Genomic DNA, 13,266 nt, shown 5'->3' with positions numbered 1-13,266 from the left:
TCCTCCAAGGCGGCCAAGGACGTGCTGGGCTTCCTGCGCGTGGTGCGCTTCGTGCGCATCCTGCGCATCTTCAAGCTGACGCGCCACTTCGTGGGCCTGCGCGTGCTGGGCCACACGCTGCGCTCCAGCATGAACGAGTTCCTCCTCCTCATCATCTTCCTCGCCCTGGGCGTGCTCATCTTCGCCACCATGATCTACTACGCCGAGCGCATCGGCGCCAACCCCAACGACCCGCGCGCCAGCGAGCACACGCACTTCAAGAACATCCCCATCGGCTTCTGGTGGGCGGTGGTGACCATGACCACGCTGGGCTACGGCGACATGTACCCGCAGACCACCTCGGGCATGCTGGTGGGCGCGCTGTGCGCCCTGTCCGGCGTGCTGACCATCGCCATGCCCGTGCCCGTCATCGTCAACAACTTCGGGATGTACTACTCGCTGGCCATGGCCAAGCAGAAGCTGCCCAAGAAGAAGAGCAAGCACATCCCGCGCGCGCTGCAGCCCGGCTCGCCCAACTACTGCCGCTCCAGCGTCGGCTCCCAGCATCCCTCGCCCATCGCACACGACAACGACGTCTTCGAGATCAAGTTTCCATCAGGTAGAGTTTTTTTTTTAACTCGTTCCATGACGGCATATTCACACTTTATAGCATAAATGACCATTCCCATCAAAAACTAACAACCCCCCCCCCACAAATAAGTACCTTGAAATACAGAAATAAGACATGAACCGTGACAATTTTCCTCTGCATTTACCCATCCCATAACTACAAGTGATGTCATTTACCCATCCTATAACTAGAATTGATGTCATTTACCATCCTATAACTACAAGTGATGTCATTTACCCATCCCATAACTATAAGTGATGTCATTTACCCATCCCATAACTATAAGTGATGTCATGTACCCATCCTATAACTATACGTGATGTCATGTACCCATCCTATAACTATAAGTGATGTCATGTACCCATCATATAACTACAAGTGATGTTATGTACCCATCCTATAACTATAAGTGATGTCATGTACCCATCCTATAACTATAAGTGATGTCATGTACCCATCCTATAACTGTAAGTGATGTCATGGACCCATCCTATAACTGTAAGTGATGTCATGTACCCATCCTATAACTATAAGTGATGTCATGTACCCAAAACTACTAGGAGCAGTGATGTCATTTACCCATCCATTAACCCATTCAATCCGGGAACGCATCTCTGTCACTTTAGATTTCTTTGGCTATTCAAAAATAGCAGATCTACAAGCTCATTTTACCATTTACAATGTAGTCATTTATCAGATGCTCTTTATTCAGAGTGACTTACAGCAAGCAAGGTAAACACATACATAGAATGCAGAGAGACAGTGTGGTGTATCAGTAAATTAGGATCACATGGTAAACCATGAACCTAGCATCAGTCTAAACAGTATAATATTTAAAAAAAAAACTATAAGATGTCAGGTTAACAAATGAACCTGGCATCTGTCTAAATAACATGCCATCTAAATTATATTTAACCTTTGCACAAGACTGCATGGTCGTCAAGGCTAGGTCAAGTGCTGAAGAGGTGAGTCTTCAGATTACGGCGTAAAATTGGGAGTGAGTCTGTTGTTCTCACTGCAATGAGGAGTTTGTTCCACAGTTTCATCATTAGTATGACTTTTTTTTTATATTAATATTTTATTATCACACAAATCTTCAGATTGGCAGCCTAAATCTGATTGGAGCGGCATTGTTTTGATGCAGTATGAACCAGGCTAAGGAATGTGATTCAAATCTGATTAGCTAGAATCAGGTTCCATGTGGTTCTGTGCTGTTCAGACTGAATAAAAACAATGTCACTCCAATCTGGATGGATCTGTATATACTCTGGATAGATATGTATATAACCAGTGGTGGAAAGTAACTAAGTATATTTACTTAAGTACTGTACTTAAGTACAATTTTGAGGTATTTGTACTTTACTTGAGTATTTCCAATTTCCAATACTTTTACTTCTACTCCACTACATCTCAGAGGCAAATATTGTACTTTTACTCCACTACAATTATTTGAAAACTTTAGTTACTAGTTACTTTACAGATATAAATTATAATATAATGAAACACACATTAACCACTTTAGCCCTATTTTATACCTAGGCTATTTGAAAATAGCCGATCGACAAGCTCACAACGCGTCGCGTCGCATCGCGACGCGTTGTGAGCTTGTAGATCTGCTATTTTCAAATATTTAGTACTTTTACTTTTGGTACTTTAAGTACATTTTTATGCCAATACTTTTGTACTTTTACTCAAGTAAATTTTGAATTCTGGACTTTTACTTGTAACAGAGTATTTTTATATTGGAGTATTGGTACTTTTACTTAAAGGTATCATGAAATTCATTTTCACTTTTTTTTTTTTCAATGTTTTATTTGGGGTTTTATGACCTCAACTACATCCAAAAAACCTGAACTTAGAACATTCAGTGGATTTTCTGTGGTCTGGGGTTTTCTGAATAATTAGGCTGAAAAGTAATCTGAGCTTGGCCCTTCGACAGTGAGGTCACTGTCGATTAATCCCGCCCACTCTCCTCCTCGCCCCTCCCCTCCCCTATCCTTTCCTTTGGGGGGGGCGGAGCAGAGGCGATGATTGACAGGCAAAATCCCTCACCAGCGACACCCGCAGGCAAAGATTTCTTTTTTCATTGCAGTTGAAAAGGCTTTAGAAATGTGAGAGAAAAACACCTGCCATGGATCACTGGAATGGAATTTTCACTTAAAGCTTTTTGTACACTTTTGAAGGACCAGGACAAAGACTTTGAATGTGGTGTAAAAGTGAATGTCATTAAACCTTTAAGTAGAGAATTTGAGTACTTTTTCCACCACTAATATAATCTGAATAGATCTGTATATAATCTGGATAGATATGTATATAATCTGGATAGGACACGCATCACATCTGGGCTGCCAGTCTGAACATCTTAGTGTTTTGCCAATTTTTTTTTGTGGGCCCACTTAAAAAAAGATACCCTTTGCGGCCCACAGGTTGTGAACGGCTGCTCTAAAAGGTTCTCTGGTTGAGTTTCATGCTGGTCTGGACGTCGTTGTTTATGGTTCAATCAGAGCGTTCAGACGTGAGATGAGTTTTCCCATGGAGGAATCAATGTGTGTGACGACTGACCAGTGGTGGAAAAAGTACTCAAATTCTTTACTTAACACATTGAATGCCAAAAACGGTCCGGACCGTTTTTGAGGGTCCAAACGAGAAGTGCCGAAAACGGTCCGGACCGTTTTTGACCCAATTCTATTTTTATACATGTGGGCCACGTGGGGCGCTAAAACGAAACTTTGACATCACCCAAGCAGTTTCTGAGAAGAAGAGGCTGGATGTGGCTCCATGTCAAAAATCCTTCCGGTCGGCGTTTTCAATGTTATCTCCTTGATTAAAAGCTTAATATCTCCATTTCTTTTTAATGTGGTGGAAACGAGCCGTTTTCGATCGGCGATCACGCTGCAATGGAGGGTCGCGTTGGAAATATTATTGTTCCAGGCGTTAGTCGGGACCCTCCGCCGTCTCGCACGCACGCTTTGTTTACATGCATTTCCGCGTCGGGGCTTCTCACAGCACGAAATGTATAACGCAAGTGGATGGAAGAAATGCTGGCACTCAACGTATAATATTTTAATAAACCTCTGGCACCCAATGTGTTAAGTAAAAGTACCAATACTGCAATATAAAAATACCCTGTAAACAAGTAAAAGTCCAGAATTAAAAATGTACTTGAGTAAAAGTACAAAAGTATTGGCATCAAAATGTACTTAAAGTACCAAAAGTACTAAATAATAAATAATAATAAAATAATAAACGTTAAAAAATAAATAATAAAAAAATAAATATTTGAAAATAGCCGATCTACAAGCTCACAACGCGATGCGACGCGTTGTGAGCTTGTAGATCTGCTATTTTCAAATAGCCTATGTATAAAATAGGGCTAAAGTGGTTAATGTATGTTTCATTATATCATAGTTTATATCTGAAGAGTAACTAGTAACTAAAGTTTTCAAATAATTGTAGTGGAGTAAAAGTACAATATTTGCCTCTGACATGTAGTGGAGTACAAGTATTGGAAATTGGAAATACTCAAGTAAAGTACAAATACCTCAAAATTGTACTTAAGTACAGTATTTAAGTAAATGTACTTAGTTACTTTCCACCACTGCGACTGACGAGCAGAACATCTGACACTGAACGCTAGAAAAGAGCGATGCAGTCTGGCCCACAGTAATCCAACTATTGATTATACAGTTGTTAATGCAGTAACTCAGTCTGTAATATTACTGTCATACATCCTGAAGCCCATTCTACAGTAAGAATCCAACCATAATTACTGTACCAAGTGCACAGAAATATCGACGATTGCCGTATTGACTGTATATAATAACATACAGGATATAAACATAATGAACCTTGGCTCCTATTCTAAGGCAAACATTCGGCTAAAAGATTTAGTATAGAGGGAAATACAGGCAGACCTAGTATAGAGCCCTGGGGGACCCCGGTCAAATAAGTATAGGGTTTACGTTAAAGGAGCACTTCGCCCATTTTTAGAAACCCTGTTACTGAACAAACACTCTATAGCAATGATTGCTACCAGAAGAGGTATGTAACACTTACTACAGTGTTAACTACAACAACAAAATCATCACTTACTTCACCTTCAAACAATATACGGTTTGAAAATACTGTTATTAAAATAGCTACATGACCCAGTAAAGAGAACAGATAGAGTTTCTTTGCATTTCATTCATATATGAACCAAACTGAAAGCTCTGGTGTGTAAACATCTCCTGTCTCACAGTGGTGGAATGAACTCCCCACTGATGTCAGGACAGCAGAGTCACTGCCCATCTTTCACCGCAGGCTGAAAACCCACCTCTTCAGGAAACACTACCCTGACCCTTCCTCTTAGCCTTTCCTACTTGTTGTCAATTATTTGTGTGAGCTCTTGTTTTATTGGATCTTGTTTATTTGATACTCATTTGTTTTAGCTCTTGCTCATTTGATTTTCCTATTTGTCTCATCTGTTTAAGAAAGTAGGTAGCTGATATATTGCACTTTTACCTTACCTTAGGTATACTCTTATAGACCGCCGAAGTCTGACGTCATTTACACATCCTTTGTTTGTCTACCTGGTTCGCAGTTTTCCACCCCCGTTCTGAATCCCATAGACGTATTTAATATCGCGTCAAATAAGAACTGTGTTCCAAAAATAAACAAATGACCACGGCGGGTTGACTCTTATGGATATGAAGCATCAACTGACGGTGAGAAAACGCTAATGTTACTTCCGCCAAATTAGTTACATTTTCGCCAGAAACAGACTGTATCAAATATAAGTGACTGACTATCATAAACTATACAGAACCTCCTCCCTGACAATAACGCCGACACGCAGTGTTTATTTTTGGACCACAATTCTTATATGAGACGATTCTAAGATGACCCAATGTTATTCTCCATAGAGAAATTACTTCCGCAAACCTGGGGATGAACGAGTGACGTCAGGACTTCGGTGCTCTATAGTTGCTTATTTTAGAAGAGAATGCACTTAAGACTTCTGGTGATTAGTAGTTTTCTTGCCTACCTATGTTGAATGCACTTATTGTAAGTCGCTTTGGATAAAAGTGTCTGCTAGATGACTGTAATGTAATGTTTCGTTGTGAAGACCCCAAGCTAAACGGAGAGGCGTAATGTAATGTAATGTAATGTAATGTAATGTAATGTTTCGTCCTGAAGACCCCAAGCTAAACGGAGAGGCGGCCGACGCGGCCCTAGCCGACGAAGACTGTCCTCACATCGACCAGGCCATCTCCCCCGAGGAGATCTTCAGCCCCAGCGAGAGAGAGAGACCCTGTTTCCTGGTGACCACCGCCCCCGAACGCCCCCCCGGACACGCGGCGGGCGGAAGAGTGCGGAGGGGTACGTACAGCAACAGCCAATCACAGGCCTCCAAACGGCTCTAACACCCCCCATGTAGAACAGGGAAGTAAAACCCCTTTACGGAGCATCACGCGCACCGCAGGTCCTTCACTACCGTACAGTAGCGGAACGTGCACCATACGTAGTACCTACGTACATAATACCTACATATGTACGAACGTACACCAAACGTACGTAATACCTACGTATGTGCGTACATAGATAATATATGTACGTAGGTACAAACATGATACGTAAATATGTCGGTATTACGTATGTACGTAATTACATAATACCTACATATGTACGAACGTACGCAAGTATGTTTGTACATATGTAGATATTATGTACATACAGTAGCCTATACGTACATAATACCTACACACGTACGTACGTACGTTACATACACAACAACAACAAACCTCGACAAAGCAAAACAGCGCTCAGTCGCTCCGTACGACGCTGTAATCAAAACCCCAACAAGCACAATCAACGCCCCCTCCCTCCCGTCCACCACTACATACATACTATATTTTTTGATACCATGCATATATTTGCATAATTATCCCACTTTATTTAGGAGAAAGATACATACATTTAAAAAAAAAAAACTATTTTCAGAGTTTTCTATGAGCTACAGAATGTGTTCTTATTGTTACCATGTATGTGTGTTCACATTATAACTCACTAAAACAAACAGAATGGTGCATGAGAGAGCATCGTGTTGACTGGTGCTATCGTCATGGTTACGGAGGAGGACTCGACACTTTACTGGGCTTTAAGTGCACTGGTTTGTCAACGTGTGGGTCTGGGGACCACCAGGGGTGGACGCTTATGCAGGTCTTTAACCCTGAGAGGGTACAGATGGAACCAAATGGATCCGCTTGGTTCCATTTGTACCCTCTCTGCGTTAAATGAAACACTGATGATTTTACGTTGTAGATAATAAAAAATAAAAATAAAAATATCAAATGGGGGTCCGTGGCCTAACGCATATCAGACTGGGGGTCCTTGAAAAAAAAATAAAGAATCACTGAAGTAAACCTTACTGGAACCCCAAATCTACATTGTACAATCCTCAGTGTGTATTTGATTTCTTCTTTCTTTCTTGACCGCAGCACTACGGGTCCATTTGGTTCCATTTGTACACTCTCAGAGTTACAGACCTGTAAGGGTCCATTTGGTTCCATGTGTACACTCTCAGAGTTACAGACCTGTAAGGGTCCATTTGGTTCAATTTGTACACTCTCAGAGTTACAGACCTGTAAGGGTCCATTTGGTTCAATTTGTACACTCTCAGAGTTACAGACCTGTAAGGGTCCATTTGGTTCAATGTGTACACTCTCAGAGTTACAGACCTGTAAGGGTCCATTTGGTTCAATCGGTACACTCTCAGAGTTACAGACCTGTAAGGGTCCATTTGGAGAACCCCTGGGGGTCCCCACACCAGACGTTGAGAACCAGTGCTTTTAGATGTATAAATCTCCATTCATCTGTTATTGGTGGCTGGTGTTTAAACACAAAGCACAAAAAAAAAAAACTCCAACGATAGGTGAGTGTAAAATAAACGCTCAAATCATAAACTGTCTGGTTAGCGACCGGGCATTTCCCACCCGATCTCAGTAACTTCTGTGTTACGGCCCCTTTCTGTGACGCACGCGGAACAGCTTGGCCCCTAAAGTCAAGCTTCACATTCCAGGAGGACGGCACTGCATCGCATGGCTGGTCCTCCGTGGTGGAAAATAGTGCTTGACGCTGGCATTGCCTAACGCAGGGGTGGGTAACGTCGATGAAGGAGGAGAGGGCCACTATATTTCCACACTCACTCCAGAGGGGCCACATTGCACATACTGTGTCACACAAAAGTAGCAAAAATAGCCGATCTACAAAATAAAAAATCGGCTATTTTTTGTTATTTTTTAATTGGAATCCTGAATTTTGTTTTGCTATTTTTGAATTGGAATCCTGAAAAGTAACATTTCTATTTAATTTCAAATGCATTCAGTTATACTTGTGTTAACTTTATGAACGTAAATACAAATACATTGGACTATTACTATACTACAATACTAGTCATTAAGCTACTAATATAGACTGAAGTAATTAAAGCGGATCGTGTTTGCATGTTTGGAATTGTAACAGCTGAATTGCAATAATACATCAGTATTCTGATATTAACCTGTGGGCCGCATTAAGTGAAGGTGGGGGGCCTAAGTGAATGTGGCCCCCGGGCCGCCAGTTGCCCATGTATGGCCTAACGGCTCGCTCGGCGGTGCCTCTCGTTGCTCAAGTCCACTAGAGACGGTGCGCCTCCGATGATGTAACAGTTTTTTTAACTTAATATTAGGGGCTGTAGTCTGTTCTCACCAATAGGGCCGCGTCGCAAAACAATTTGCGATGCATATTATATGACAAATAAACAGTGCGATTAGCATTCAATCACAGAGCGCAGGGATTGACAGGCTAATGTTGAACGTTGATGCCACGGTGCTGCCATCTGATATTCCAGGGGTTTTGGGAGTTATTTAAAAATCGGGTCCGCTCATGTGAGAGGCAGTTCCGCGTGCGTCACAGAAGGGGGCGTCGCCGATCGGGTGGGAAATGCCAGTTTGCGTCTGTTTAGACTCCAGGCTTCTTCTGTTTTCATCTACCTGTAGCTGATGACACCGATGGAAGTAGAACTGCGTTCCCTTCTCAAAAAGTGCTTCTTCTCCACAACCATTCCAATAGCACCCCGTGCAGGCAGTGCATGTTGTTGCGTCCCTCCCCCGAACGGGACACAAGCGATGCATGGTGGACTAGCGGCCGTTCCCAACCTCTGCTGGATCATGGAGCCCACTTGAAAACATTTGGAGAGTGTCTGCGGTCCACCCATCTGATCGCTGTGTTAAGTGGTCATATGGGTGGGCCGCGCTGCATGCATTTTCAGAGCATGTTTATTTTGTTCCGGCATTGGATCAATGGTATCACAACAAAAGAATACCATGTCATTTTTAACATTATATATATATATTTTAAATATTAATGTTATATTTGGGGGCCCACTTGCAATACCCCTCGAGGCCCACCAGGTGGCCCCTGGCCCCGGTAGGTTGGGAACGGCTGGCATGGAGAATAAGGAATAAGCTGTGATGCTGGTCCGACCGTCGACTGTGTCGACTGAGTCGGACCGGAGTTTGGTTCAGAGACAAAAACCAGAAAGCAACAGGTGGTGATACACCGGTACTGCAAGCTGTGGTGGTTCTGTAAGGTGTTTGTATCAAAGAGAGCAAGTGAGCAACCAATGTCAAATCCTTCCATTTGCTGGATATCTCCCTACATTTCTCTGTTTCTGAACATTTTGAGCTTCTTTTTTACCAGCATATCTTCTTTTTTTTGGGGGGGGGGGGGGGGGGGGGGGAGTGTCCACCCAACTGCTTCTGACACCAGCAGGGGTGAAACAGCGAGACTACAGGCCATTCATATAAACTGTCACTTCCTATATAGCCTCAATTTACAAGCTGGATGCACGCCCCTTGAGACTGTCTCATCTCATCTGTTAAGTAGCACGGCTGACTTTAGGCGGTGAAGATACTCTTTGTAGTGGCTTCATAGATTTTGGTTCACGGGGGACAACATGTCTTCATTCGCTCTGTTCACTTATTCTCGCCGAATGGCGCGAAACGTGGGAGTATTCACCCTTCTCTTAATTCCTTTCTTTTCGGCCATCAACCATGTCACACATCATCTGTCTTCTAAGCAGTGGTGGAAAAAGTACTAACAAGTAAGAAAGTAGAAAGTACTCATTATGCACAATGTTCCATTTCAAGTTTTATAGTATAAAAATGTTTTGAAAATAGCAGATCTACAAGCTCACAATGCGTCGCATCGTGACACATTGTGAGCTTGTAGATCTGCTATTTGCATGGCCAAAATGTATATAGGGCTGAAGTGGTTAATGTATGCTTTGTAATAATAATAAAAATCTACAAAGTAACTAGTAACTAAAGTTTTTAAATAATTGTATAAAACAATATTTGCCTCTGAGATGTAGTGGAGTAGAAGTATAGAAAATTGGATATACTCCAGTAAAGTAAAAGTTACCTCAACATTTTACTTAAGTACAGTACTTGAGTAAATATGATTAGTTACTTTCCACCACTGCTTCGAAGTGTTGTAGAAGTCACAGACTTGGCCCAAAACCAAACACCACGGTCTTTGGGTTCATATAACACCATCCATCCTGATGCACTTATACAGCTCAGTGAATATCACCGTCTCTCACCGTCACACACATCCAGAAGCTCTGTGTGTGGATGATGGTAAAATGTTAAATGGTGCATTTCTATAGCGCCTTTCTCCTAAGCACTTTAACATTTGCATTACATTCACACACCGACAGCAGAGGCAACCATGCAAGGCACCAAGCGGCTCATCAGTGTCTTGCTCCATCACAGCTGCAGAGCGTCTGTCTATGTGTCTCCTAGGAGTGGCAGTTTCATTATTGGTGTGTCACTGCATCTTTGCGCTTGTTGGAACCGGCTCATCCACGCCACTTGATGCAAACTTGCATCTATTGGTGTCTTTGCATTGACTTTTTCATCACTCCACATGAAAAAACAAAATCTTGTTGTCCTGTGTGAACACACCTTAAAAGGGATAGTTCACCCCAAATTCCCTATTCGATTAGTCACCCCATGGAGACTTGAATTCATGGATTTTTTTTTTTTTTTGTCGCATTCAAGACAATAATTTGATGACCAGCGGACCGGTAGACAGCGGTTCCGGTAGGAGACACAACAGAGACTCATTGTGTCTCCTACCGGAACCGCTGCCGGTCATCAAATTATTGGCTTATAGGAATGAGACAAAAACCAAAAAATCTCCATGAATTCAAGTCTCCATGGGGTGACTAATCCATAGAAAAAAATATTCTTTTGGGGTGAACTATCCCTTTAAGACTCAATGCCATTGGAACGTCCCATCCCACACTCCACAGTGTGTTTCTTGCTTTAACCACATAATGTCCATTTTCGGAAATCTTTTTCGATTCAGAAATCTTTTTTCAAACAGTAAATTGTAAACTGCTGATGGTCACTGGGTGTGACATCATATCGTGGCGTTACTTAGCGACTTCTGTGACCTCGGACTCACTCACATAGCATTGCCATACATAATCCAGACCTATTTGTGAACGTTGTGTCAAAAGTGTAAAGGTAGTAAGTACAGAGTTCCGACAGATGTCTTTAGTAAAGACCGGGTGGTAAAATAAAATCTGCTTTGAAACCATTTTAGACACGACGTTCGGAAATACGTAAAAGATTGACCGTTTTTTTCCGGCCATCCCTCCGTTGCAGACAAGAGGCTCTAGCTTGCTCTCTCTCTCTCTCTCTCTCTCTCTCTCTCTCGCCACAGAGCCACTCGGTGTCTCTCTACCTTTAGTTGCTCTCTCTCACCACAGAGCCACTCGGTGTCTCTCCACCTTTAGTTGCTCTCTCTCACCACAGAGCCACTCGGTGTCTCTCTACCTTTAGTTGCTCTCTCTCACCACAGAGCCACTCGGTGTCTCTCCACCTTTAGTTGCTCTCTCTCACCACAGAGCCACTCGGTGTCTCTCTACCTTCTGTATCGTCGCCTGTTGCTCTGCTGCATTTGATCTCACACTCACAGCCTGCAGCTTCTATCATGTGCTTTTTTATTTTTTTAATAAGACATTTAAACACATAACTTGTGAAACTTGACAATTTCATAAGATGTAACCCTTGCTAATTACATATGCTGCACATTTCTAATTCATTAAGGCTTTTGAACCCCATGAAAAGCCGTCCAAGGAACCTTTCTCTTGGAAGTAGCAAAGAAAAAGGCTTTTTGTTTGTTTGTTTGTTTGTTTGTTGGACAGCATTAACGTGAGACTTGATATTCTCCGAGTGGATGGTAGAACATTGTGGACGTGAAGTTCATGCTGTTTGATGCAGAATGGAGATGTTGTTAGTATGGACATGATGCACTGCCATGATGTAAACGCCACTAAAACTGTTCATTTGCATGGACTTGCATGAGAAGCTTTGTTTTGAACAAGAAGCTAACTGTATCACCGGTGAGAAAAACATGTTTTTCTTTCAAAAAGCTTCTTCCTTTGATGCATTTTGAAACAGCTTTATAGCAAGACTCAAGTCACAGCAGAAGTTTTTTTTTATGTAGCTTGCCATTTTTTGCCTTTCCCCAAATTCATATAATTACTTTTCTTTTTCTTGTATTGTTTTAACTGGGGGTCTCCATAAGACTAACTACGATAGTGTATTTAATCTAATCGATGCTGTTATGAGCATACTATAAGGAGTTTTTATACAAATGTATTCATTGGCCATTTGTAATTTATCTTACAGAAATGCACCAGTGTTCATATTGTGTTATCCTAATACTTTATATCACGCTCATAACAGTGTCAATATGAGCTTTATTGGCTAAGTTTGAATACGTTGAAATCAGTTACTTTAAGTCTAGGAGATACTTGACCAACCAAATCAGTAGTCCCCAAAAAGAAAAGAAAAAAGAGAATAAAGAAATAGGACAAAAAATAGGACGAAATACATTTTTATCAAGTGATTTGCATTATATTTTGACAAGGAATTATATGATTTATGAGAGCTGTCATGATAACTGCTACAGGGTGCATTTAGCCTGTATTGATTATCAATATGCCATCACATGTATTGATAACTGCCCTGTCACTTATGCACACCATTTACTGGGCACTTTAACAACTTCTAAGTTGACCAATACGTTAAGTTAGATTTTCCCCCCCAAAAAAAAGAATGACAAAAAGTCAAGTATATTATGTACTAAATAGATATGTATTCTATATGAGCAGTTTTATGTTTCTCAAGTCGTGTCTCTTGCTGTGATTAATTAACGGACACTAGAATCCTTTGTGAACATTTTGATGTTAACGAGATGCAGGTGAATTATGATGATGCTCATAATTAATGCAATTCTAATGGAGCAAAGTGGGGGGGGGGGATACTTGGGGAAAGGTAAATGCATGTATTTTACATTTATGCAACACAAAACGTATTAAAAAAATAAAATAAACATGTAAATAAATAAAACTCCTTGCATGAAATAAATTTTGTACACAATCAATGTTCTTAGACTGCGTTTTTATTCAACTTGCACATATTGCATAATATATATATATATATAGAAATGTATTTCGTTGTAAACTAGCGTCAGGCTAGTGCATCCAAGAGCAGCTTGTCTCCTCGATGGTCAAAGACCGTGGCGGACAAAAATACTCAACCGCAGTACTTGAGTCA

General features: G+C 41.5%; 1 protein-coding gene across 1 annotated transcript in view; it reads left to right on the top strand.

Annotated features, from left to right (window-relative positions):
* kcnc1b (potassium voltage-gated channel, Shaw-related subfamily, member 1b) overlaps positions 1 to 6,015 on the top strand; it is a gene marked incomplete at both ends in the record, with an annotated part of 20,405 nt that extends 14,390 nt beyond the window's left edge. The window contains 2 exons of the mRNA XM_080438222.1: positions 1 to 598; positions 5,789 to 6,015. The exon at positions 1 to 598 is cut by the window's left edge and continues 18 nt beyond it. Of these exons, the coding sequence (XP_080294348.1) occupies positions 1 to 598; positions 5,789 to 6,015 (825 nt within the window). The remainder of the gene's footprint in view (positions 599 to 5,788) is intronic.
* Between the last annotated feature and the right edge of the window lie 7,251 nt (positions 6,016 to 13,266).

This window comes from Gymnoscopelus braueri (genome assembly GCF_963280865.1).
Source record: "Gymnoscopelus braueri genome assembly, chromosome: 9".
Classification (NCBI taxonomy): Eukaryota; Metazoa; Chordata; class Actinopteri; order Myctophiformes; family Myctophidae; genus Gymnoscopelus; species Gymnoscopelus braueri.
The sequence above is the reverse complement of the archived record's forward strand: the minus strand, read 5'-3'. Positions and strand labels throughout refer to the sequence as shown.